A 27,600-nucleotide genomic window follows, 5' to 3' on the forward strand; every position below is an offset into this window, starting at 1 on the left:
GTACCTGTACACATATAAGGAATTTACTTCTGTCAGATGTTGTCTCTCTGCTCATAACAATAATAATGATAAATATAAATGAAAATATGGATTATACATACAAGTAGTGCAATCCAAGTAATAGTTAGCCGACAGTTAACCGGCAGTTAACTGTTCAGCAAAGTGACCGCAGTAGGGAAAAAACTTCTCCTGTGCTTATTAGTCTTAGTCTGGAGGGATCTGAAGTGCCTACCAGACGGAAGCAGTTCAAACAGAAATATAGATCTGCATGTCTTGTGTTATTAAATTGGTGACAAGTCAAAGGAAAACTTTGGGAAACAGTATTGATTCATGCATTCATTTAATTAATCAATACACATTTTTATTTGGTTATCTGGTATTTTAGTCAGGGCAATAGTATTGTCCTTGAAATGTTGTGTCAACTTGAGCCATTACAATACTTCAGATGAAAGTACTCCCAGAGAACTATTGGTTAAGGACTTACAGAAACTATGTCCTGTGAGTAAGAAGGAATGGTGGTATATTTCCAGGTTGCTATAGTGCACAACTTAGAGGCAGTGTGTTGATATCTCTTGGGATGTTTTATGAAAACTTAAGCAGGTGTAAATGTATAGATAATTTTACCTTATTTTTAAAATGTTGTTCACGGTAATAGATGAACTGAGAAAGCTGCTGAGGGAATTCTAGTGCACAGGGCCAGTGCACCTGAAGGTGGTCCCTCCAGTTGCATAGAAAAGAAAATGGGAGTTAATCCAAGACAGAGCTGGAGTAACATATTGTTCTTGGAGGACTGAGAAGGGATCAGAGATATTTGGAGATCAAGTTCAGCATCTGAACTTTGAAGCTTCTGCAGATCAATGTGGTTCAGAAGTTATCAGTGAAGACTAAGCAGTGTTTAGTGTAAACTAGGAAGTGTGCAGAAGAATTGCAAATAATGTAAGACCTGCAGAGAGATGACTAGGAGGTGAGGAGAGCATCAGAACAGTTGAGAGTTAAGGTGTCAGATGTGGAGAAAGTTTTAGCAGCACATCTGTTGAAAGAATTTATGGAAAGAATGTAAATTTGAAAACTCAGCTGAAGTTGAGGATAAGATGCCATGCTTTCCACATGTCTTTTGGTTTCAGACAATTGCCTAGCAGTGAGATTGGATTGTGGACTACTTTTTTTTAGCATGTTGCACCAGACAATCAGCCATTCTTGTCTTGTGCATGGTGTCAGGATTCGTCTACTTTCGGATTAACTGGGTCACGATATGAACGTTCCTGGCTTGACTCCTGTGTTTTTTTTTACGAGGCCGAGTGGCTAGCTTGACGCTCAACCTGGCACAGGTGGAAAGTGTGCTTGAGGGTGGCCCGACTTGGATTCAAGCTCGGGAGCCTTCGCTCCAGAGTCTGGCACTGATGCCATTGTGCCACCAGCTGGCTGATTGTGGACTGGAGTTTCATTGTTATTTAGCTGTAGGAGATTGTCTCTCCTCCAGAAGTAAATAGATAATCAAGCAAGTAGTCTTTCAAGTCTGTTGAAGTAGAGAAGATGAGAAAATAGAGCTAGATTTTAGAGTTATGCTCTAGAATTTCCATCTCTTGTAGTTTTGAATATATGTGTCTAGATGATGGATTTAGTTTTTATTTTGCTGAGTTGGTACAAGAGGTGCAATTGTCTTGAATCTTTTAAATCTATTCTCTAATCATTTGGGGTTAGGGTTTTTGGAGTTTGCTCAGATTATTTAAATTATCGGCATGAAATGGATAAGTATTGGTGCTCGTCTTTCGGAGTGAAATGGTCTGCCATTACTCGGTGTTTTGTCTTACAAATGATTAGTTTGAAGTATTGAAAGACAGCTCTATTTTCCTCCCATGCTCCCAAGATCTATGGTTGGAGTTAGTGAATTGTGAGCATATTTTGGTGACACTGCGGATTGTCCCAGCACAGTTCTCGCTGATTTGATGCAAATGACATAAAAAGAAAATGTCATGACATACAGTGAAACATGACTTTTCACTTCTATGTTTTGATGTACATGTGACAAATAGAGATAACATTTCTTTCTATGATTCATTACCAGATGTGAAATGCATTTTGCCACAGATGATACCAGATATGCTTTTTAGTACTTTCAGCACTTGTTTTTTTTGTCAAATCCAGCAACTGCACAAGTTATTCATTTGTCTTTAGCTTAAGCAAGATTTAGTTTAGCCATGCTGATATATACATTCTTTGTATTTATACATAGAGCATTTGATGGTTTCCGTATGGTAGGTTAATTTAAAAACTCTTTTATTTTGACCAGTCCTCTTTCAAAGGACTCCCTTGGGTTAAGAAACAGCTTATTTGAACTTTTTACACTGGCGTGTGATCACTTGTAACATTTCTTCTGTTATCTTTCAATAAATGTTTATCCCTCTAACTATATTTTGTTTGAAGTTCTGACCTTTTTGTTGGAGGACTGAATATATTGTGTGCAGTTGTGGTTTTAGTGCATTGCCAAGTGGTTTATCTGGTTAGGTATAATGGAAAGCTTGTCTGGAAAACAGGCTCTAATTTCTGCACACAAGTTGGTTTGCTGGGAGGAAAAATTTCTTACTATGCAATGATTATTTAAATTATTCTTCTGTTGCAGGGTGATGGCCGAAGTCATCCAGTATCAGAGTGTCTGGGCCTGTGCCAGAACTTGGATTTGTCGGACACCATGGTGCAGCAGAGACTGGATGAAATCAAGGATTCAATTAAACGAGAAATACGAAAGGAACTTAAAATTAAGGAAGGAGCAGAGAACCTCAAGAAAGTCACAACTGATAAGAAAAACCTTGCGTATGTGGAAAATATGTTAAAAAAGTCAAATAAAAAACTAGATGAGCTTCACCAAGAGCTGCAAGAGTTGAATGCGCATATTGTTGTGAAAGATCCTGATCTGGCAGGTAAACATTGCATTGTGCTTGTTCCCCAACATTATCTGTTATTTTCATTATGGTGGGCTCAGGCATCAAGCCTGATGTATTTTGCATAAAGCATGAAATTGTGAACTAGCCTCTGTACAACTGCAGCAAGAAACAGTGTTTTTACTTTGCATGTGCTGTTTAAGAAATGAGCTGCTCTGCCAGCCTTTCACCACCTATCCTTATCCTATTTGCATTCCAGCTGGGTGATTACTTATCATATGGCAGTCAGACAGGGCAGTTGGCAAAACCTACGTAGAAGCCGGGTCTGCTGCTGACAGCAAAATAGATCAGCCCTTTTTATCTCTTCAGCAGTAACTAGCAACCCCACAGATTGGTGTCCAATCTTAAATGTACAGTTGTGTTTTAGTAACACACACAAAATGCTGGAGGAACTCAGTAGGTCAGGCAGCTTCTGTGGAGAGGAATAAAGAATCAATGTTTCAGGTCAAGAGCTTTGTGCTCTACTAAAAATGTTTGTTCAAAATTGGAGAGGATTGGAGAGCGTCCAGAGAAGGTTCAGGAGAATGATCCCAGGAATAAAAGGGTTAATGTATGAGTAGTGTTTGATGGCTCTGGGCCTCTGAGCCTTAATTCACTGGAGTTTAGAAGGGTGTGGGGGAGATCTCATTGAAACCTATTGGATATTGAAAGGTCTAATTAGAGTGGACATGAAGAGGATGTTTCCAATAGTGGAGGATCTAGAACCTGAGGGCACAGCATCAGAATACAAGAACATCTCTCTTAAACAGAGATGAGGAAGATTTTTGACCATAGCATGGTGAATCTGTGGAATTCATTGCTATGGGTGGCTGCTGAGACCAAGTCATTAGGTATATTTAAAGCAGCGGTTCAGAGGATCTTGATTGGTAAGGACATCAAAGGTTATTGGGAGAAGGCAGGAGAATAGGTTGAGAGGGAAAATAAATCAGCCATGATGGAATAGCAGAGCAGGCTTGATGGGCTGAATGGCCTAATTCTGCTCCTATGTATCAGGGTCTTATGGCCTATAATCAAATGATGTGGCCAATACAAGCTGATACTTTGTAGATAGTAATTTCTAGAATAGATTAGTGCCTCAAGTGGATAGACTACAAGTAAGGTTTAAAATTCTGTGATGACATTACATTGTGTACATTGCACTTCATTTCCTGTTTGATAGAACAAGTCAGAATGGTACTCATAGGGTTTGGCTAATACTGCACTTTGACAGGTTGCCAGGAGGTATAAAAAGAAGACAGACCTGTTGCTCATTTTTCTTCTTCCTTCACTCTAATTATTTTATTTAAAGAGACAAATTATATGTTTCATTTATTGCTTTGCTTCATTGTATTATTTCTAGCCTGCAACCCATGAGGGAGAATTTTCTTTCCTTGTGACTGATTAGGCCTCTGGCATACAGAGCAAGTACAATGACAAAGCTCTTCCACTTTCTACCCCTTTCTGGAAGAGACCATAACACAAAAATAGTTGATTTTTCTGCCAAATATTTCCTTATTTCTTGTTGGTCTGTACTCCGTTGTTAGCCTGAAGCCTAAACCCCACCCTGAAGTGGCAGGGTGTCTATTTCGTTTGGCCATTTGCCAGTCCAATCTAACATGGTTGAATCTAAAGTAAAACAGCAGAACCTCTGGTAATCATTGGAGCATGCAATCTGGCAGGATATAGTTGTCAATAACAGTTTAGATTTTATCATTAACGTAAAACTGATTATAAATCTGCAATGATTTTAAATATAGTGTCTTTAGTTTACAGTTTCTTGTTTTTCTTTAAATTTATTGCTTCTTAGATCTTTTAAAATTCATTACACAAAGTTTTTATAATGGTTGAGAAACATTGTGGTTTTCTTCCTTCCTTCCTCATTGACCACTTCTGTAAGTTTATCTTCTCTTGGATGGGTCTTAGTGATGGATGGGAATGTGGATGTAGACCCTCTGACCTACTGTGTCTGTGCTATCCAACATGTGCCTATCCTTACCAAAGTCCTTTTCTTGGGCATTTCAAATACTTCTCTAAATATTCATTAAATGTTATGCGAGTATGTGTCTATGTTGTACTCTCAGACATTGCATTTCAGATTTCAGGCAGTCTCTTGGGAGAAAGCAACTCATGTTGCCTCTAAATCTCCGAACCTTTACCTTAAACTTGTACCCTTCAGTAGGAGAACAGAACCTCACTATCTCTCTATTTACTGGATGGCACAGTAGCATAATGGTTAGCACAACGCCTTACAGTACTAGTGACCCAGGTTCAATTCGAGCAACTGCTTGTAAGGTGTTTGTACGTTCTCCCTGTGACCATGTGGGTTTCCTCTGGGTGCTCCAGTTTCCTCCCACGACTGATTGGTAAGTTAAGTGGTCGTTGTAAATTGTCCTGTGATTAGGCTAGGATTAAAGTCAGAGGGTTGCTGGGCACGTGGCTCGAAGGTCTCTTTAAACACTGTCAATTTCCATATCATCTGTAAACTTAGTAATCGTATCTCCTACATTCATATCCAGATTGTTCATGTGAATAATAGTGTCAATCCCTGTGAAAAATATTGGTCACAGGCTTTCAATTGAAAATTATCTTTTGATGTTTTGTGTAATTATTGGAACGAAAGCAATATTATTAATGCTTTGTTGAGAGGCATTTTTTAAAAGATTGAGAAACTAGCTGGAAGATATTTGAGGCTGTTCAAACTGCACTTTTAAAAGCAATGAAAGTAAATTTCAAAGTTCAAAGTAAATTTATTATCAAAGTACATACATGTCACCATACACAACCCTGAGATTCATTTTCTTGCAGGCATTCACAGTAGAACAAAGAAATGCAATGGAGTGAATGAAAATCTGCACACATACTGAGAATCAATGAATGTGCAAAAGAAGGAAATAAATAATACTGAGAATGGGTCCTTGAAAGTTAGTGCATAGTTTGTGGAATCAGTTGATCACTTTTGACAGCATGAAATTGCATACAAAATAGAAAAGGAAATCCTCACTCAGTCTTTAGATTGTAGGTTTTCACAAAAGTAATTTCTGAATGTTTACCCTGAATCTTGCTAGTGTTTGGTACAAAATTTATATAATGCAGTAGTTTCATTGATCTCTTGATGAGTCAAAGAAAAAAGTGGCTAATATTTGTGCAGACCTTTTGATCATAAACTGAAGCTTGTTTTGGAAGCTTTTGTTTACATATATAAAATATGGCTGTTTGGCAGATGGTGTTTTTTTTTCCTTTTTCAATTTTAAAGAGCAAACAAGAAATATAAAAGGAAATGTTCTTCCCTCCAGGTAATTAACAACTTTTATATAAAATTACTTTCCCATCCAAGCAAATGTGTTACTAAATAGTTGCTAATGTGTGTTTTCTTAACTTGGAAAATTCAAACATCAGCTATAAATAACCATTTCAACCCAACCAGAAAATCTTCAGATTTAACTTGGGTCCACTTTTCTAATATATTGCTCTTAATGCATACATTTAATCTTTTTTGTAGTTATTTAATATCACATTCTCCTTTAAATTTGGGGTGATTGCAATTATTCAGGAACACATGCTGGGTTTCTGTTTGTAATATATGATTCATACAAAAATATAGATGGTTACTAAGCAAGTTTGCAGACAGCAGAAAAATTGGTTGCTCTGAATACAGTGAAGAAAGTTGAAGGATACAGCAGTTACAGTTCTGGGTGGATAAATGACTGAGGGAGATTAATCTGAGCAAGTGTAAAATTTTGTGAATTGGGACATTAAATGCATGGGGTAAATATACAGTTAATCAAATTCCTAGCACTGATGTGCAAGCGGTCCAAGTTGATACCTCCTTGAAAGTGGTAATGCACGTACATACAATGGTAGAGAAGTGTAGCATGCTTGCCTTCATCACTAAGGGGATAGATTTTAAGAGCTTGGAAATCATGATCTTGAGGTCCTTTGGTTGGGGCGACTTCAGATGTTGCCTTCCATTTGTCACCTATGTGATGCCCAAGCCAGGGCAGTATAATATGAAGAGTAAGCTGTTGCCTGTGTAGCAGGTTCCCTCCTTCCATGTAACTGATAAAAAAGAGGAATGGCAGAGACCAATACAGTTTGGCGCCAGCAGCATCACAGGAGTTGCCAGTCAGTGTTGAACTCCATATAGGACTCCAGCTCCGTATTTTTCTTTGGGCTTTACTCCCAAAGCCTTCCCCATAAATGGGTATAGCCATAAGGCAGCAGAGGTTTGAGATCAGTTTTCCTTCTCCTGGATGAACTTTCAGTCACAGCTGATGAGCCCTGTCTGCCCAGTTAAACTAGTTTTCAGTTGCCAGTAACCTCCTTTTGCCCCTTCCGTAGAAATGATTCCGCCAGGCTTAGTAGCTAAGCCATACATGAAAGCCAGGAGCTGACTTAGTTGTCAGAGGCTATTTGAGATGCATGCTATTGGGAAAATTTAATAGATAGTGGGAGCTTATCTTCACTACCACCCCTGACCATAACGACCTTCAGGAACCGGAAATCATGATACTGTTGTAAAAAATTTTGGTCAAGCCATACTTGGAGGAAGTGGGGACTTTCGACATGGTGCAGAAAAGTTTTACCAGGATGCTGCCTGGACTAGGGGGTATTAATTATAATGCAAGGTTGGGCAAATATCAGATGCTCAGATGTATATAAAATTAAAAGATTTAGATAAAGAAGGCAGCCAAATCCATTGTCCTGTGTAGAAATGCTAAATACCAGCAGGAATAGTTTTAGGTGATAGAGGAAAGTTTAAAGGGCAAGTGTTTTTACACAGTGGGTAGTACTGTCAGGAACTCACGTTAGTGGTGGTGGTAGAAGCAAATAAGATAGTGCTATTCAGCTGGCTTTTAGATAAGCACATGTATTTGCAGGAAATAGAGAGATACGGATCCCTACTGTGCGTTCCTCTGGGTGCTTCGGTTTCCTCCCACAGTCCAAAGACGTACTGGTTAGTAGATTAATTGTTCATTGTAAATTGTCCCGTGATTAAGCTAGGATTAAGTTGAGGGATTGCTGAGTAGCACGGCTCAAGGGGCTGGAAGGACCTGCTCTGCGCCATACCTGAAGTGAAAAATTTAATAGTTTGATTTGTCATCATGCGCTCCTCAACATTATGGGCTGAAAGGCTTGCTCCCTGGGCAGGGCGGTTCTGTGTTCTTAATTAAGAGCTCCTAATGGCAGTTATGTTTTAGAAAGTTTTTTTGGTGTCTTTTGTCTTTGTAATATTTCCCCTCCTCTTTCAAAATAACTAGGAGTCGAATGACACAACCTGCATGTTGAGCAGAAGATAGAGCCATTTAAAGTAGTTGAGAATCAGTCAATGACAGCAGCTAATGTAATCTGTATATCAAGTGAAAAATCTATTTAAAGGAATAGAAAATCCCATTCAATTGATGACAGAAGTTTCCATTCTCAACTGAAGTAACAATAAATAGAATTGTAAACACAGCTGCATAAATTTGTCTCTATTATGGGATTCCCCAGAGCCTCCAGTTCACTAAAACATCATGCTGACCAAACAGTGAGGATTTCAATGAATCTTATGAGCAGACTGACTCATAGCCGTGCGCAGTCTGGAAATGTGAAATCCTGAGTGTAGCACTTGCCAGCATGCAAACTAGTTGGCAAAGGTTTAGTGTCAGCAAAAGTGAACGTGTTGCAAAAGCAGCCATTTGCAATAAATATGACCTTTTAATATAGAGTTTTACCTCTATGGTTTTACATAGATGTAAGCAAAACGAGAAGGTGAATCTCTGAAGTGATGTTTAAGAACAGAAAGCGGTGTTGGATGGGGGAGTAGAAACAGGAAGGTAAAACTTTCATGTCCAAAGTGAAGACAGCAGTGGGAGGAAAAGTACAAGCAATCAAGCAGGTGGGGCAGTGGAGGTATTTGAATGCCAGCATGCACTTTTTAAATACAAGGTCAGTATTGATTGGTAAAAGGAGAATTGGTGCAAACAAGGACATAGCAGCAGAGTTTTGGATGGCCTCATCCAAATATGCAGCAATTGGAAAGTGAAAGATTTTGTTTTACAAAGATGAGAAAATTTGCAGATGCTGGATATCCAAGCAACACACACAATATGCTGGAGGAACTTGGCAGGTCAGGCAGCATCTGTGGAAAAGTGTAAACAGTTGCTTTTCTGACTGAGACCCTTTGTCAGGACTTCGGAGGGCAGCAGAGATCACAGAGGGGTGAGCAGTGAGAGATGGTTTTACTGCACTGGCAAAGGGATGACGAGCTACTTCAGGGAAGGCATCTCTGGAAGATACTCCACAGTGGTGCAGTAGTACAATCACAATGTCGAGAAAATCTGCAGAACCGGAAATCCACACAACTTACAGAATGCTGGAGGAACTCAGCAGGCCAGGCAGCATCTATGGGAAAGAATAAGCAGTCAATGTACGATGCCGAGACTCTTCATCAGGACTTCATCAGATTTTTTTTAATCTGGTGAACATTGGAATAGCCATGCCTGAATATAATAAACATATAAAGTGATTTTAGTAAATAGTTTGAGCATTGTGTGCAAGTATCGATATTGCATTAATTGAAGCAGACAGACTTGGAATAGAGAGGTTGTAGATTTGACCGCATAGGTAAGAATCAAAATGAATGCAGTGGTTACAAACTGTTTGGTCCAGCCTGGAACTTTGGCTAAGGAGAGTGGTTTTATTGATTGGGTATCAGTTTGTCAACTTATAGCACCTATAAAAAGTATTCATCCCCTTGAAGTTTTCATGCTTAATTGTTTTACATTGAATCACAGTGGATTTAATTTGTCATCTTCTGATACTAATCAACAGAAATAGACTCTTTTGTGTCAAAGTGAAAACAGATCTCTACAAAATTATCTAAATTAATTACATATATAAAACACAAAATAATTAATTGCATAATATTCACCTCCTTCAATATGGTACACCAAATCATTGGTGCAGCCAGTTGGTTTTAGCAGTCACATAATCAGTTAAATAGAGATCACCTTGTGCAGTCAAGGTGTTTTGATTGATTGTAGTAAAAATACACCTGTATCTGGAAGGTCTCCAAGAAAATTGTCCCAAGTCACTGACTATCCCTTGGAGTAAGTTAAGTCAATCATCAAGAAATGGAAAGAATATGGTACAGCTGTAAATCTGCCTAGAGCACGCTGTCCTTAAAAACTGAGTGACCAGTGAGGGAGGCCACCAAGTGACCTAAGATAACACTGGGGGAGTTGCAAGCTGTTGCCCAGGTGCTTCACCAGTCACAACTTTATGAGAGAGCGGCAAAGAAAAAGCTACCGTTCAAAAAAAAAACTCATGAAGTCTCAGCTAGAGTTTGCCAGAAGGCATGTGGGAAACTCTGATGTCAGTTGGAAGAAGGTTCTATGGTCTGATTAAACCAAAATTGAGCTCTTTGGCCATCAGACTAAACACTATGTTTGGCCTAAGCCAACACCACACATCATCTGTAGCAGTCCTGGAAGGCATCTGAAGGTAAAGGGTAAAATGAATGTAGCAAAATACAGGGAAATCCTGGAGGAAAACCTGATGCAATCTGCAAGAGAACTGCGACTTGGGAGAAGATGTGTTTTCCAGCAAGACAATAACCTAAGCATAAAACCAAAGCTACCAAGAAATGGCTTAAAAACAACAAAGTTAATGTCATGGAGTGGCCAAATCAGATGTATAGGCCTTAATCCAACTGAGAATTTGTGGCTGGACTTGAAGAGTGTTGTTCACTCATGATCCCAAAGCAATCTGACAGAGCTTGAGCAGTTTTGTAAAGAAGAATGCAGTGTCCAGATGTGCAAAGCTGATAGAGATGTAGCTACACAAACTCAAGGCTGTAATTGCTGCCAAAGGTGCATCTACTAAATACTGATTTGAAGGGCTGAATAATTATGTAATCAATTATTTTGTGTTCAATAATTGTCATAAATTTAGACCAATTTGTAGAAATTTGTTTTCACTTTGACAAGAAAGAGTCTTTGTCAAAAAAGCCATATTAAATCCACTGTGATTCAGTGTTGTAAAACAGTAAAACATGAAAATTTCCAAGGGAGGTGAATACTTCTTGTAGGCACTGGTGTATAATCCATGGTACCTGGCATAGTGGAAGGGTGAGAAAGGTAAATGTTAACAATACCATTTTATGTTTGGACAGTGGTCATCATACATGGCAGGTGGATCAACAATAGGCCAAGATTGAATGGGTTTTGTGATTGGATCAGATTTCCAAAACCTGAAATACTTTCTTTTATTTCCACTCTTGAAGATAAGCAACTGAATGTTTTAAATGATGCTGTTAATAACAAAACAGCCAGCCTTTAAAATACAAGATGTTCTTATGAAGAATGAGAGATCAACCAATCAGGTTTACCCTCCAAAAGTTAAAGAGCAGGCACATGAACTGCCTATTTTATAATCACTTGCTAGGGTTGATTATAGTGGAATGCTGAACTAATGAAATTCTGATAAATCTACTTTGAATCCTTTTTTTAAAAACAATAATATTAACTTTGTATTAAGAAAAGCACTGGTCCATTATTTTATTGTTAAGAGAGCGTTGTATCAAGAAAACCCAATGAAATTACTGGAAAATAGTTTGTATCTTGAAATTTGATTGAAACTTTCTCAAATTATTCATTTAGTGGACATGAGTAACCTAGTAAGCATAGTCTTGTACTTCCATAAATCTTTAGATGAGCCACAACAAACCCTCTTGTGGATTGAGAATTGGCTAAATGATCACAGGCAGGAAGTGGTTTATTGTGTATTTAGATCTGCAGCTGGTGTTCTGTAGATCCATAAAAGTTTGCACAACCACTAGTAGCTGATAGGTGTGTGTGTGCGCTGAAAGGTGATCAAGATGGGGAAAATCATTAACTTAAATGTGGTGCCATGCAAAACATTTACAGCTGTTGTAGTCAAGCTGTAGCTGAAATGCGTAGGACGCACTTAAGATGCACACCAGGGCAATTTGCTTAACCATAAGACCATAATAAGATATTGGAGCACTATTAGGCCATTTGGCCCTTCGAGTCTGCTTTGCCATTTAATCATAACTGATTCTTTTTTGCTCTCCTCCCCAACCCCATTTCCCAGCCTTCTCCCCATAACCTTTAATTCCATGTCCAATCAAAAACCTATCAATCTCTGCCTTAAATACACCCAACGACCTGGCCTCCACAGCTGCATGTGGCAGCACTTCATCCTTGAACAAGACATTGCTTTTGACCTCAGCTTTGATCTATTCACATACAGAACTAGAAAAAGAATATACATCAAAATAACTTCCCTGATTTAAAATCTTTAGTTATCTGTAGAGGTTCATTAGGCTGTATATAACCTTGAGATTTGACTCCTTACAGGCAGTCACAAAACAAAGAAACCTAATAGAGGCCGTTAAGACCATCAAACATCCAATGTGCAAACAATAAATTTATGCAAGTACCATACAGAACCAAAGTTCAGAAAGGTGAGTCCATTCCACGTAGCCAGTCATCACTGCAGTCGGTTCAGGAGCCCGTTAACTGACCTGCAGCCTCGGTTCAGCACAGAGATGAGTAAACCTCGTGGGCCAGTGAGCTGCACACCAGCCCAAACACCCTGACCATTTCAGTCTGGCACAGCATTTAAACTGGCCAAACAGCGAGCCATTTCTCGCTCTTGGACCCTGGCCTATGCACTGCTGGTTCCATTCAGCCTGTGCCTAACATTTCCAATCTTAAATTGGCCAAAGAGCAGATCATTCCTCATTCTCAGGCCCAGGCCCCCACTGCCTTGACTCTGCCACACCTCGGTTCTGCAGCTTTGAATTGCTTTCAAGTTTGCTCCAGCAATAGCCAAACATTGTCTCATTCCCGCTTTCGGGCCCAGCCTGCCTGCTCGATTTGGCATGCACATGGCCCACTGCAACCATCCTGCACCTTTGAGACTTCAGTTCACACCACAAAGATGCCAGGTCATATCGGCAGTTTAAGAGGTCAACTCTGAAAGTTAAGTTACAGGTTTTTGCAGTGTTCAGTTCTGAGAACAAGTGTGATTAATAAAGTAGTTATAGTTTTGTTTGGTGCCAGCAAATCATCGCTGTGCTTCACCAGTGCCATAAACTGAACAATTGAGATGAATTGATCAAGTTCAACCAAGACAACCAAGATGGCGGCGCAACACAGTCTGCAGTGGCCTCTCTGGAATTGAAACCTGTTATTTGTCAAGCGGAGTGCCATGCACAATCCTAATCTGATGAAAAATGGACGTGGGAGCACGGAGGAACATCTGGAAATCTCCAGGAAGGCCTTCTTCGTTGCTGCTGCTGCTGTAAGGTCCAGGTCTCTGCTGAGAAGAACAGACCCCCAGTCCTTGGGGTCGCATTGCCGGTGGCTGGTGGCAGGGCAGGGGTATCTTAATATGCTTGGCAGAGGATGGTGCTCGGAGAAACTGTGCCGGAGGGGATGGTCGGAGGCTCGGAGGTTCGACGGACTTGGAGTCCGCTGCAGTCTGATCGCTTTCAGTGTGTGCTGTGTCTATGAGGCTGGGTTTGACGGAGCTTTCATTGTGTGCTGCGTCTGTGAGGCTGAGTCGGGCAGCACCATGGAAGTCCATAGCGGGGGTATTCCCTTCTGTCGCCAGCGTGGGGTGACAAGTCATTCGGGACCCTGAAGACGTGTGGAATCTGTGATGGTTTCTTTCGAACTTAGTCTTATAACATCTTTGGACTATTTTTACTGTGCCCATGGTCTGTTTTTTAAATCAAATTATGGTATTGTTTGCACTGTTGTAACTATGTGGTTTTGTGCAGGTCTGGTAGCTTTAGTTTTTGGTCTTGTTTGTCTGGTGGGTTTGGAGCTCCTTTCCAGGGAACGCGCTAAGACGGTAGCACGATATTAATAGGTAGCAGCCTCTCTGGACTCTGGATTGGGATTGCCAAATGTTATGTGGATTTTCTGGTGGTGTCTATTTTGTCATGGAGGAATTTTGTCTCATTTTTTAGCTGCATTGCATTTGTGGTTTTTAAATGACAAACTGAATCTGAAGTTCAACTTAATAGGGTAGAATGTTTACATAGATTTAATTATTTCTAAATGTAATGATAAGAGCCAGGGAACACAATTACATTATGGATTAAAATTTCACATCTACCCCCCCACCCTGCTGTGGAAAACCTTTAGGAAACTAAAAATAAAACAAATACAGGCATTTAAAAGATAGAATGCATTTAAGATGAGTCATAGTGCTACAGCACAGAAACAAAACCTCCAGCCCATCTAATTTGTGCTGTATTCTTAATCTACATAATTCCATCGACACTCAACCAAACTAAAACCCTCCATACCCCTCCCATCCACGTACCTATCCAAATTTCTCTTGTGCTAAAATCGAAACTGCACCCTCCACTTCCGTTGGCATCTTGTTCCACATTCTCGCTACACTGAGTGCAGATGTTCCCCCTCATATTCCCCTTAAACATTTCACCTTTTGTCCTTAACCCATGACCTCTAGCTCTAGTTTCACCCAGCCTTATTAGAAAAAGACTGTCTACGTTTGCCTTATCTATCCACCTCATAATTTTGTATACTTCTATCAAATCTTCTACATTCTAGGGAATAATGTCCTAACCTTATCTTATAACTTGGGTCCATAAAACCATAAGATATAGGAGCGAAATTAGTCCATTTGGCCCATCAAGTCTCCTCTGTTATTTAATTATGGCTGATCCCTTTTTCTCTTGGCCCCATTCTCCTGCCTTCGTGCCCTGACCAATCTCAAATCTACCAACCTCAGCCTTAAATAAACTTAAAAGACTTGGCTTCCACAGCCAGCTGTGGCAACAGATTCTACAGATTCATCACTAAAGAAATGCCTCCTCATCTGTGGTCTAAAAAGATACCCTGCTATTCTGAGGCTGTGTTCTGTGGTCCCAAACTCTCCCACCATAGGAAACATCCTCCTAATCCACTCTATCAAGGCCTTTCAACATTTGATAGGTTTCAATTTGGTCACCCTTCATTCTTCTGGATTCCAGTGAGTGTAATCCTGGCAACGTAAATTTTGTCCTTGTAACTCTTATCAATTTTATAAAGGTCTTTCCTGTAGAGAGATGACTGCAACTAAAAACAGTACCCCAAATAAGGCCTCAGCAACATTTTCTGCAGCTTTAGTACAACTTCCAGATCGGTAAATGGTGGAGAGATAGAACAAAAGGGAACAAGCGATATTCACATAGGTAGGATATGTCAAGTGAGGTACTCAGGATCTATGGTATGGCTCTGGATTTTCATTTTGAAGGTTAATAACTTGGATCAAGGAAGGAAAAGGCAGCAAGTTGGAAGGTAGGTTAAGTTGTGAGGATGATAGCATGCCTTTCCCTTAGGAACACATTAGGTTCTGCAGATGCTGGAAGTATTGAGCAACATACACAAAATGCTGGATGAGCTCAGGAAGTCAGGCAGGATCTACAGAGGAGCATAAACAGTCAACGTTTTGGGCCAGGATCCTTCGGCAGGACCTATAGGATTTTGATAGAATAAGTGAGGATGAAAAACTGTAGCAGATGAAAGCTGAGGACTGGATGGCCATGTATTTGGATTCAGGTAGACATCAAAATTTTCTTAATGTTGAGTGATGAGTTGTGAGGGAAATCAAAAATATGAAAATTTAAGAAATCAAAGGCTCTAGGAATGTAGAAGTTTAGAATGCAAAGGTTTTAAAAAAAGTGTTTTAGTTATTTTTACCTTGGGTTGCAGTATCTGAAATTACACCCAACTATTATTCCATCATCAAAGTCACAGATCACATTACTTTCTCAATCTGATGTTTGGTCTGAACAACAAATGAACCTCTTAACCATGTTTGGATGCTTTTGTGCATTGGGTTGCTGCCACATGATTGGCTGATTAGATGTTTGCATTAATAAGCAAATGTTCAAGTGTACCCAATAAAATAGCCAGACAGTTTATGTTAATTATGCCCTAGGTTATATTTTCTGTAATAAGAAAATACTGAACATTGAATTCCCAGCTTGTAAGGGTTATATCTTTTGAAGATAATTTTTGTTTTTGACTAGATCAAGAAAAAATGTTCTTGTTAATATTAAAGCAGTCATCAGGAACCAATGAGTAATCGTGTCCACAGATTATCAGCTCATGTCAGTGTTGTTTAAAATCAGAAACAAGTCATTAGAGAAGCTATAATTACACAAGCCTAAATATCTTGAACCTTACAACTTCCTGGCTTGCCTTACTCTGCGTTGCCTAAAAGTGCCAGTCACAGAATGATGTAATTCATTTCAAACTAAGTGATAGTGTAGCACAATGTTAGAAGTAAAGTGAAAGGGCATCATGTGATTGCTGTTGACCGTTAAGATACTTCAAAAAATGAACTGCAATGTCATGAGTAGTATTGTAGTACTTGGGAGTTTTACCTGACCCACTCATGTAGCAGGATTTAATTTCTACTTTTCATTTGCTACTTCCTTCTAAAAAAAGAACAAATTTCTAAGGAAGTGAACAGGCTATTTGTGAATTAGGAGGAAAAAAGAGAGGTTGGCAGAAGGGGAATCATTTTTGTTTTTGGTTTCTTTGTGTGCTGAAGGCATTGGTTTTATTTTATTCTTTCTGTCAGATGTCCTGCTTGAGGCAGAGTGAGCATGAGAACAGTTACGGTTTCTCTATAACCCTCACCTAAATTGCTTTCACTGGCTTCAGTAATGTTAGGACAATATTGATGTGTAATTATTTGCATATAAAATCTTATACCATAAGTTCTCCCCAAGAACTTTGATTAAATAGAGGGACTTGGATTCTGTGAGTCTCAAGAGAACAACAGAAGTGGACTCTTTTGCCTTTTATCTGCACTGGCCTTCTCTGTAAAAATCTTAGGCACCCTTGCTATATACATGTGCCTGAGGGTTTTGCAGAGTACTACAGTAATTTTATGTATTGCACTGTACTGCTGCCACAAAAAATACAGTTTTCATGACATGGGAGTGATGATGAACCTGATTCTGATATGGGTCTCTATTGTGGACAGAGAGTGCGAAAGAGGCATCATGGTTAGGAAAAGGGGGAGGGAGTGGGAAGCACCAGAGAGACATTCTGTAATGATCAATAAACCAATTGTTTGGGATCAAATGACCTTGTCTAGTTTCTCAGGGCTGGGTATGTCTGCACCCACACCAACCCCCAGCCCTGGCAGATAGAGATATATATATTTCTGTGCCTTGCCAGTAGCGTAGCAGTTGGCATAACACCGTTAGAGCTTCAGGCATTGGAGTTCAATTCTGGCATTCTCTAGGAAAGTTTACATTCTTCCTGTCTGCAGCTGGGGCTCCTCCAAGTGCTTCAGTTTCCTCCTGCAGATAGTAGGTTAATTGGTCATTGTAAATTGCTCTGTGATTAGGCTAAGGATTACTGGGCATTGCGGCTTGGTGGGCCAAAAGGGCCAGTCCCGCTTTGGATGTCTAATATATATTAAAAAACAGATCCAAATAGCTGTCTAAGTGTCTCTTAACTTAGTGATTATAGCTGATCTACCACCTCCTTCACTGTCTCTAATGTATATTAAGGAGAAAAGTAACAAGGGGAGAATAAGGCCTTCAAAGACCAAAGGGACATCTTTGTGTGTTGGGCAAGGTCCTTAATGAACACAAATAAGAGAAAATCTGCAGGTGCTGGAAATACAAGCAACACAGAAAATGCTGGAGGAACTTGGCAGCCCAGGCTGCATCTACAGAAAAGAGTACAGTCTATGTTTCAGGTCGAGACCCTTCATCTTTTTGATAAAAAGGTGATTTAGAGTTAAAAGGTGGGGGGAGGGGAGGAAGAAACACTAGGTGGTAAGTGAAACCAGGAAAGGGGAGGAGGGTTGAGGTTAAGAGCTGTTAAGTCAATAGGTGAAAGAGATGCAGGGCTGGAGAAGAGGGAGTCTGATAGGAGAAGACAGAAGTCCATGGAAGAAAGAAAAGGGGGAAGAGCACCAGAGAGAGTTGATGGGCAGATAAGGAGATAAAGATGACCATTTGCTTACCTAGACCCACTTATCTCTCCTGGGAACACGTCTTTGTTGCCAGCTTATACCAAGTAGCTTCCTGATCTGTTTTCAAGCCTCTTGATTTGGACCCTCTGAGGACCCCTGATACTCATTCATTTGACTGCTTCTCCCAAACACGCATTCCACCATGAGAAGGTACCTAAGGTCCCTATCCCAGTCACTTCCACAACTCGGGGATACTCTCTGCTGCCAGCAATGTATCTGTCCACTACTTTATCCTCTGGATCCACGCTTTCAGTCGCTGGTTCTTTGACTTTCTCATGTCCTGCAAGGATCAGAAGATCACCCATCTACAGACTACAGAACCTGCCATCTCTAGCACCAGAAGGCACGGACATCTCCAGATGACGATCCCTGCTGCTGACCTCAACGGTTCTAACTATCCTGAGCAGCTTCTGAATCCAGACTCCACTGCCATAAATGCAGGTTCCAACAACCTTGGACACCTTCAAAGTGCCAATTGTGCAACCACCATCTCAGACTCCAACCTTGACCAGCAAACCTCCAGGCTGGGACTTTACATGCTGACACTGGAACCCTAGTCACCCCTTCTCCCATCACCACTTTGCTCTCCAATGTCTCTCTGGTCCCACTGCCAGCTCTTGGGTCCTTAGAGACTCCATCTTCTTCTCACCCTACCTTCCTTGGACATCCCAACCTTCCCCTCTCCTCTGACACTATCAACCTCCTCCCCTCCTTCTGATCCCAGCTCTCATCTGTGCTGGATCTTCACCAACATCTCTGCCCTTCCTTCCCCTCTCTGAGGCAGAACGTCCTGTCCTCAGTAATGCATCACACTTCAATTCCGTGCCTGCTGTGATGCTGAGCATTTCTTCCGCCACCTCCAACTCTGTGCCCTCTTCTTTGGCAAGGATTCCCAGGCCTGCATTGATGACCCCCTTGTCCTGTCTTCAACCTTCCTCTTCTTTCTGGACACTCAATCTAGTCTTCTACCTGCTCTGGATCTTTTCATTGCTAACTACTGATGGGACATCAACTGTTTCGACTTCACCACCCCTCTCTGCACTAATCCTAGCCTCACCATCAAACCCTCAGATAAGGGAAGTGCTGTAGTAGTCTGGCGGACTGACCTCCACCTTGCTGGGGCCCAGAGTCAACTGTCAAGACACCACCTCATAATTACCCTCGAACAGGACCCTAGTAGTTTCTTGTTCAATAATTTCTTCTTTAGCACCTCCCAGTTTCTTCATACAAAAGGTGAGGCTGTGGGCACTTGCATGGGTCCCAGCTAAGTTTGCCCTTTTAGTCAGCTACATGATTCAAAATATATTCCAAGCCTACGCTGGTATCACTCCCGAACTTTTTCTAAGCTACATCAATGACTGTTTTGATGCTGTTTCCTGCACCCATGTGGAGCTTGTCAGCTTCACCAATTTTGCCTCCAACTTCCACCCTATCCTCAAGTGTACCTGGTCCATTCCCAACACCTACCACCCCTTTCTCGATCTCTCTGTTTCTGTCTCTGGAGACACCTAATCAGCTGATGTTTATTATAAGCCCACTAACTCTCACAGCTACATGGACTATACCTCTTCCTCCCCTGTTATTTGTAAGAATTTCATTGCCTTCACTCAATTCCTCCATCTTTGCTGCATCTGCTCTCAGGGTGAGAACGAAGGAAATATCGTCCACCTGAAAAGAAGGGGGCTCTCCTTCCTCCACCATCAACACTGCCCTCAATTGCATGTCTTCTGTTTCATGCACATCTGCCCTCATTCCATTCTCTTGCCACCCCACCAGGGATAGGGTTTCACCATCTCCAGCAGGATCCCACCTCTAAGCACATCTTTCCCTTTGCCCCCCCCCCCCCGCTCCACTTTCTGCTTTCTGCGGGGATCGCTCCCTACACTACTCCCTTGTCCATTCATCCCTCCCCAATGACCTCCCTCCTGGCATTTAGCCTTGCAAGCAGAACAAGTGCTACACCTGCCCCTACACCACCTTCCTCATTCCCATTCAGTGCCCCAAACAATCCTTCCAGTTGAGGTGACACTTCACTTGTGTATCTCTTGGGGTCATTGTCCGGTGCTCCTGGTGTGGCCTCCTGTATATCAGTGAGACCCAACGTAGATTGGGAGACCGCTTGCTGAGCACCTATGCTCTGTCCAGCAGAAAAAGCGGGATCTCCCAGTGGCCACCCATTTTAATTCCACTTCCGATTTCCATTCCCATTCCGACATGTCAGTCCATAGCCACCTCTACTGCTGTGCTGAGGTCACACTCAGGTGGCAGAGCAACACCTTATACTCCCGTCTGGGTAGCCTCCAATCTGATGGCATGAACATTGATTTCTCGGATTCCCAGTAATGCGGCCCACCCCCTCACTATTCCCCTTTCCCATTTTCCTCTTTCACCTTGTCTCCTTACCTGCCCATCACCCTCCTCTGGTGTTCCGTCCCCTTACCTTTCTTCCATGGTCTTCTGTTCTCTCCTGTCAGATTCCCCCTTCTCCAGCCCTATATTTCTTTCACCTATCAACTTCCCAGCCCTTTACTTCACCCGTCCCCCTACCTCCAGTGTGTTTCTTCCCTCCCCCCCCCCCCCCCCACCTTCTTCATCTGACTCCTCATCTTTATTTTCTCCAGTCCTGATGAATGGTCTTGGCCTGAAATGTAGACTCTGCACTTCCATAGATGCTGTCTGGCTTGCTGAGTTCCTCCAGCATTTTGTGTGTATTCCTTAATGAATAATTTCTTCTTTTTACAATAGTGAAAGACAAAGACTTCAACTTGGAAAATTAAAGGGGATGATATTGGAGAAAGTCTGCATTGGAGGGAGATTTTGGATACCTTTAAAAATGTGAAGATTGCCAAGTCGCTAGGGCCTGAGAAGGTTCATCCAAGAACACTGTAGGAGGCTAGAGAAGAAATTGCAGAAGTGATAGTGAGGTGTTTGCATCATTATTCACGGTTGAGGTGCCAGCTAATTGATGGGTGGTAAAGAAAAATTTGAGAACTATAGGCCAGTAAATATAATGTCATTTGATTTTGATGAGAAGATCAAAGCATTGATGAGGACAGACCAGTTTATATTAACTTACATAGGCTTTCCATAAGATTCTACATGGTAGGCTGATGGTTAGATTACATGGAATCCAAGGAGGTCCAGCTAATTGAGTATACAGTTGGGTTCTGATGAAGGATCTGAACCTAAAATGTTAACTGTTCATTTCCCTCTGTAGATGTTGCCTGACCTGCTGAGTTCCTCTGTATTTTGTGTGTGTTACTTAAGAATTCCAGCATCTACAGAATATTTTGTACATGCAGTTGGCTTGATAGCAGAAAGCAAAGTGTGATGATAGAAGGCTGTTTCTCGGATTGAAGACTCATGACTAATGGTGTGCCTCAGAATTTGACGCTGGGAGGGTGTGTTGGAGCAGGTATTGCATTTGTTCCACTTGCAAGGTTAAATGCCAGGAGGGAGATCAGTAGGGAGGGATGAATGGACTAGGGAGTCGCTTAGGGAGCGATCCCTGCAGAAAACGGTGGGGGTGGTGGGGGAGGAAGGGAAAGATGTGCTTGGTGGTGGGATCCCGCTGGAGATGTAATTCTGTGCTGGACACCGAGGCTGCCTGGGTGGGTAGGTGAGGACGAGAGGAACCCTAACCCTGGCGGAGTGGCAGGAGGATGGGGTAAGAGCAGACATGCATAAAATGGAAGAGCTGCAGATGAGGGCAGCGTTGATGGTGGAGGAAGAGAAGCCCCGGGGAAGACATTTTCTTCATTCTAGAATGAGAAGTCTCATCCTGAGAGCAGATGTGGCAAAGGCAGAGATATTGAGAGAAGGGGATGCTGTTTCTCCACCTTATATTCTGTCTGTGTAGCCTCCAACCTGATGGCATGAATACAGATTTCTTGATCTTCTGGTAATGCCCCTTCCCACCCCCTTCACCATTTCCCAACCTCCCTTCCCCCCTCTCACCTTATCAACTTGCTCACCCATCACCTACCTCTGGTACTGCTGCCCACTTTTCTTTTTTCCAGTCTTCTGTTCCTTTTACCAATCTACTTCCCCCTCTTTACTTCATCCCCTCCCCCTTCAAGTTTCACCTATGACTTTGTGTTTCTCTCTTCCCTCCCCCACCTTTTTAATCTTTTTTTTCTTCTTCAGTCCTGCTGAAAGGTTTCAGTCCAAAATGTTGACTGTACTCTTCTAGATGCTGCCTGTCTTGCGGAGTTTTTTGTGTGTAGCATTGAGTATAAAAGTTGGGAAGTTGTATTGCAATTGTACAGGCAGCTGGTGAGGCTGCTCTTGGAGTACTATGATGAGATTTGGTTGCCCTACTATAGAAAAGATGGTGTTAAACTACAAAAAGTTCAGGAAAGATTTACATGGGTGTTGCCAGGACTTCAGGACTTGAGAGACTCAGTTGTAGGAAGAAGTGAACCTCCAAGGACTTATCCCTTAGAGCATAAGAGAATGAGTTGTGATCTTGCAGAGGTGTGTAATATCATAAGGAACAGGGATAGGGTGAAAACACTGTGTTTTTCCCAGAGTTGTGCTATCAGGAACTAGAGGGCATAGATGTAAGGTTAAAGTGGAACTTCTGAGAGGCAACTTTAGTTTTATACAAAGGGTTGTATATATGTGGAATCAGCTGATGGAGACAGGTTGAGGCAAATACACTAATAACTTTTAAAAGACAATTGGACATATACATGGATTTGAAAGATTTAGGTTATAGGCCAAACCCTGGCACATTTGAGCCAAAGGGCCTGTTTCAGTGCTGTATGACTCTGACCCTGGCTGTGAGTCCTAATACAGTCAGCCCTCCTTATCCGCGAATTCCACATGCGCAAATTCAACCAACCGCGAATCATGAAAACCCGGAAGTGCTCTTCCAGCACTTGTTGTTCGAACACGTACAGACTTTTTTCTTGTCATTATTCTCTAAACAATGCAGTATAACAACTATTTTACAAAGCATTTACATTGTATTAGGTATTATAAGTAATCTAGAGATGATTTAAAGTATACAGGAGGATGTGCGTGGGTTATTGTGGATCGGGATCAAAAAAAAAATCGGGAGTTCTCTTACTAAGTAAGTCGGAACAGGTACATCCGGTATTATTTAGCGTCAGTCAAACGTTTGTCTTCATATATAGTATATATTTTACCTCTCTATGCATATAAAACGCTTAAGAACGTATGTTTCAGCGCCTGGCTCAGGGATGGAAATTCCTGAGTTCGATCCAGTGAAAGACTGCTTTCGAGTGTGCTCTCCACCATGCCGGGTTGATGTGAAGGATCAAAAACCAAAATCCCAATAATTAAACCACTGCGTTGCTTAGTAATAATTGTAGCTTTCATTGGGGCAGGACCTTTCTCACTTTATCCTTTAAAATTGTTCCAATCGTTTACCGACTGTAGGCTAACGCTTTTCCAATGACCGATGGCATTTCACCTCTTTCTGATTGCTTTATTATTTCCACTTTATTTTCAATCATGATCGTGATTATTTTCGTGAACATAAACACTGCGGTTTCAGAGCTTGGCCGCCAGGTCCTAATGTCCACTGCACTGAGACAAGTTAAAGAACTTTAAAGAACTTTTTGCTCACATCCCTTTTAAAACTCTTTGCTTTCAACTTAAACTTATACCCTTTTGTTTTTGACATTACTACCATAGAATGAATATTTTACCTACCCTATCTGTGCCTCTTGGAATTTTATATACTTATGTCAGGTTAGCTTCCTTTGCTCCAGGAAAAACAAGCCCAGTATATCCAGTATCTCCCAATAATTACGGTCCTTCAAATCAGGCATTATTGTGATGGTTCACCTCTCTCACCTCTCCAATGTTGTACAGTACATGAACAGGCCCTGTGGCCCACCTATGACCTGTGAAGGCAAGCATGGCATATGCATCTTTCATCAGTCTATGTATCTGAATTGCCACTTTCAGGAGACTGGACGAGAACCCACAGATCCCTTTGACCATCAATATTTCTTAGTGCCCTGCAACTTAGTGTATGTGACCTTCCCCTTATATTACTTGTCTTTTCACACCTCGTGCTTGTTGGGAATAAATAACATCTGCCAATTCTGCCCAACTTTCAGTCTGATTAGATGAAGTCTGCATTGGACTTGATCAGAAGGTTTGAACTCTACAAGATGTTGGGTGGAAATTTTGTGGCACGCTTGGAATCAGAATCAGGTTTATTATTACCGGCATGTGAAGTAAAATTTGTTAACTTAGCAGCAGCAGTTCAATGCAATACATAATCTAGCAGAGAGAGAAAAATAATAAATAAAATAAAACATAATAAATAAACAAGTAAAATAATTACATAATGTAGAATAGATATTTTTTAAATGTGCAAAAACAGAAATACTGTATATTAAAAAAGTGAGGTAGTGTCCAAATCTTCAAAGTCCATTTAGGAATCAGATGGCAGAGGGGAAGAAGCTGTTCCTGAATCGCTGAGGATTCAGCCTGAATCCTTCAGGCTTCTGTGCCTCCTACTTGATGGTAACAGTGAGAAAAGGGCATGTCCTGGGTACTTTGTAGGCTACTGCCCAAGATTTACAACCTTCTGCAGCTTCTTTCAGTCCTGTGCAGTAGCCCCTCCGTACCAGACAATGATGCAACCTGTCAGAATGCTCTCCGTGGTGCAACTATAGCAATTGTCCTTCTGTAAGGGACTCAGTGTCATTTCCTTGTTCACTTCTTTCAGGAAGAAAACTCTGGTAACATCCATCTGGCATTTCAAACCAGGGGAGTGTTAGAAATACTTGCAAAATAAAGAATTTGTAAAAAAAGAAACAATAAATATTTTGATGTGCGACACAAGACATTTATGGAGTTCCATACACAATACCATTATGATTTCAGATTGTCCACGAACCCCAGATACTCCTAACCCTGAGAATACAAATAACAGTCGAATTGCTGCCTTGAAGAAACAATTGGACATTGAGCTGAAGGTGAAGTTGGGAGCTGAAAATATGATTCAGATGTACTCAAATGGATCGTCAAAGGTGGGTTACTGTGCTGAAATGCACCCACAAGATTATGCAGTGCTTTAATCTGCTTTCGACTTTTCTAGATTGTGTTATTCTTCTAGCTTTTCAATGGAATAGTTGTACGCAATTACAAACTCAATGTTTTCATGTTCAGATGTTAGTTTGTGCTGTATTCTGCAATGGCTAACTTTTTTTGTATGTAAAGTGGGCAATAATTGTGTACATGACCCTTCTCAGCTGCCATACTTGGGACATGCAGCTACAATCCCAAAGTAAATTTATTCAGTTTCCCTAAGATATACTTATCTCTTTTCAGCTTAGAAACATGGAAAACCTACAGCGCAATACAGGCCCTTCAGCCCACAAAGTTGTGCCGAACATGTCCCTACCTTAGAAATTACTAGGCTTATATATAGCCGTCTATTTTACTAAGCTCCATGTACCTATCTAAAAGCCTCTTTAAAAAATGCAATTGTATCCACCTCCACCACCGTTGCCGGTAGCCCATTCCATGCACTCACCACTCTGAGTAAAAAAATTTACCCCCGACATCTCCTCTGTACCTACTCCCCAGCACCTTAAACCTGTGTCCTCTTGCGGCAACCATTTCAGCCCTGGGAAAAAGGCCCTGACTATTCACACGATCAATGCCTCTCATCATCTTGTACACCTCTATCAGGTCAGTTCTTATCCTCCTTTGCTCCAAGGAGAAAAGGCCGAGTTCACTCAACCTATTCTCATAAGGCATGCTCCCCAATCCAGGCAACATCCTTGTAAATCTCCTCTGCACCCTTTCTATGGCTTCTACATCCTTCCTGTAGTGAGGCGACTAGAACTGAGCACAGTACTCCAAGTGGGGTCCAACCAGGGTTCTATATAGCAGCAACATTACCTCTTGGCTCCTAAATTCAATTCCACAATTGATAAAGGCCAATTCACCATATGCCTTCTTAACTACAGAGTCAACCTGCGCAGCTGCTTTGAGTGTCCTATGGACTCAGACTCCAAGATCCCTCTGATCTTCCATACTGCCAAGAGTCTTACCATTAATACTATATTCTGCCATTATATTTGACCTACCAAAATGAACCAATTCACACTTACCTGGGTTCAACTCCATCTGCCACTTCTCAGTCCAGTTTTGCATTCTATCAATGTCCCGCTGTAACTTCTGTCAGCCCTCCACACTATCCACAACACCTCCAATCTTTGTGTCATCAGCAAACTTACTAATCCATCCCTCCACTTCCTCATCCAGGTCATTTATAAAAATCACGAAGAGTAAGGGTCCCAGAACAGATCCCTGAGGCAGTCCACTGCTGACCAACCTCTATCAGCATATGACCCATCTACAACCACTCTTTGCCTTCTGTGGGCAAACCAGTTCTGGATCCACAAAGCAATGTTCCCTTGTATCCCATGCCTCCTTACTTTCTCAGTAAGCCTTGCATGGGGTACCTTATCAAATGCTTTGCTGAAATCCATATAGACTACATTTTCTGCTCTTCCTTCATCAGTGTGTTTCGTCACATCCTCAAAAAATTCAATGAGGCTTGTAAGGCACGACCTGCCTTTTACAAAGCCATGCTGACTACTCCTAATCTTATTATGCCTCTCCAAATGTTCATAAATCCTGCCTCTCAGGATCTTCTCCATCAACTTACCAACCACTGAGGTAAGACTCATTGGTCTATAATTTCCTGGGCTATCTCTACTCCCTTTCTTGAATAAAGGAACAACATCCACAACCTCCAATCCTCCAGAACCTCTCCTGTCCCTATTGATGAGTTTCTTAAAGCTCTGCAAGTCAGCTGAAGAAGACTTTAATATTGGATGCTTATATGAGTCAGGGTGCCATATAAAAACATCTAAGATAGAAACCACATTGATTACACCTTTAAAGCCAGTCTAAGGGGATTAACAGCTTCTCTAGCTATGCAATTAGTAAGGATCATATTGAAATGAGTGTGACTACTCGCAGTCAGGACCCCTGGTAGGCGCTAGTCCTCTTTTTTTAAAAAAAAATAGAAACCTAACTTGGTGATTGTAATGATTGCTACAAGATCTAAGGTGGGGGGAACACTGGAGTGATAAAAAGTATCTTCTGAAATTAGGGCCAAAACCATGAGTGCTCTGCCCCTTATCACTTGGCGATGATCTGCTTAAATAAAGAATTATGTGGTACTTTTACTGGCACCCCTCACCTTGACACTTACATGAAATTCTTAAGTAATATTAACTAAATCTATCTGTCAAAAGCACCGTTACATGTTATTTATCTTTTTAATTCTAAAATTCCTTCTTTTGTTGATCTTAAATTATCAGCTCCTTGTTTATGGAGGTCAGTCATTTGTGCAAGCACAAGCTTTTTAATGTAATAAATATTGTTTGATATTTTAAAGTGATCTTGGTGCAACATGATTCTGTCAAGTTGCAGCATCTTTGTGTTTGCTGAAAGTTAAAAGCACCATGTGTTTTGAGAATCTTTGTTCCGTCAAATGACATCTCTTCAGATATTTTTCAGTAGACTTAGGAATGCATCAATAATACTGTTCTTTTGCATTTTATAGTATTTACACTTATTCCCACTTCCCATCTTGGCTAACTCTGTCAAAATGAGGTATATGGAGGAATTTAAAGTGAGTGGTTATATG

The 27,600-nt window shown here is 41.1% G+C and overlaps 1 protein-coding gene across 2 annotated transcripts in view; it reads left to right on the top strand.

The window, feature by feature from the left end:
* Positions 1 to 27,600, top strand: part of LOC132401723 (serine/threonine-protein kinase N2-like) — a 134,765-nt gene that overhangs the window by 53,591 nt on the left and 53,574 nt on the right. For both annotated transcript variants that reach the window (XM_059983843.1, XM_059983842.1), the window contains exons 2-3: positions 2,621 to 2,918; positions 24,816 to 24,961. In XM_059983843.1, the coding sequence (XP_059839826.1) occupies positions 2,621 to 2,918; positions 24,816 to 24,961 (444 nt within the window). The remainder of the gene's footprint in view (positions 1 to 2,620; positions 2,919 to 24,815; positions 24,962 to 27,600) is intronic.

Source organism: Hypanus sabinus, chromosome 11, assembly GCF_030144855.1.
Source record: "Hypanus sabinus isolate sHypSab1 chromosome 11, sHypSab1.hap1, whole genome shotgun sequence".
Taxonomy (NCBI): Eukaryota; Metazoa; Chordata; class Chondrichthyes; order Myliobatiformes; family Dasyatidae; genus Hypanus; species Hypanus sabinus.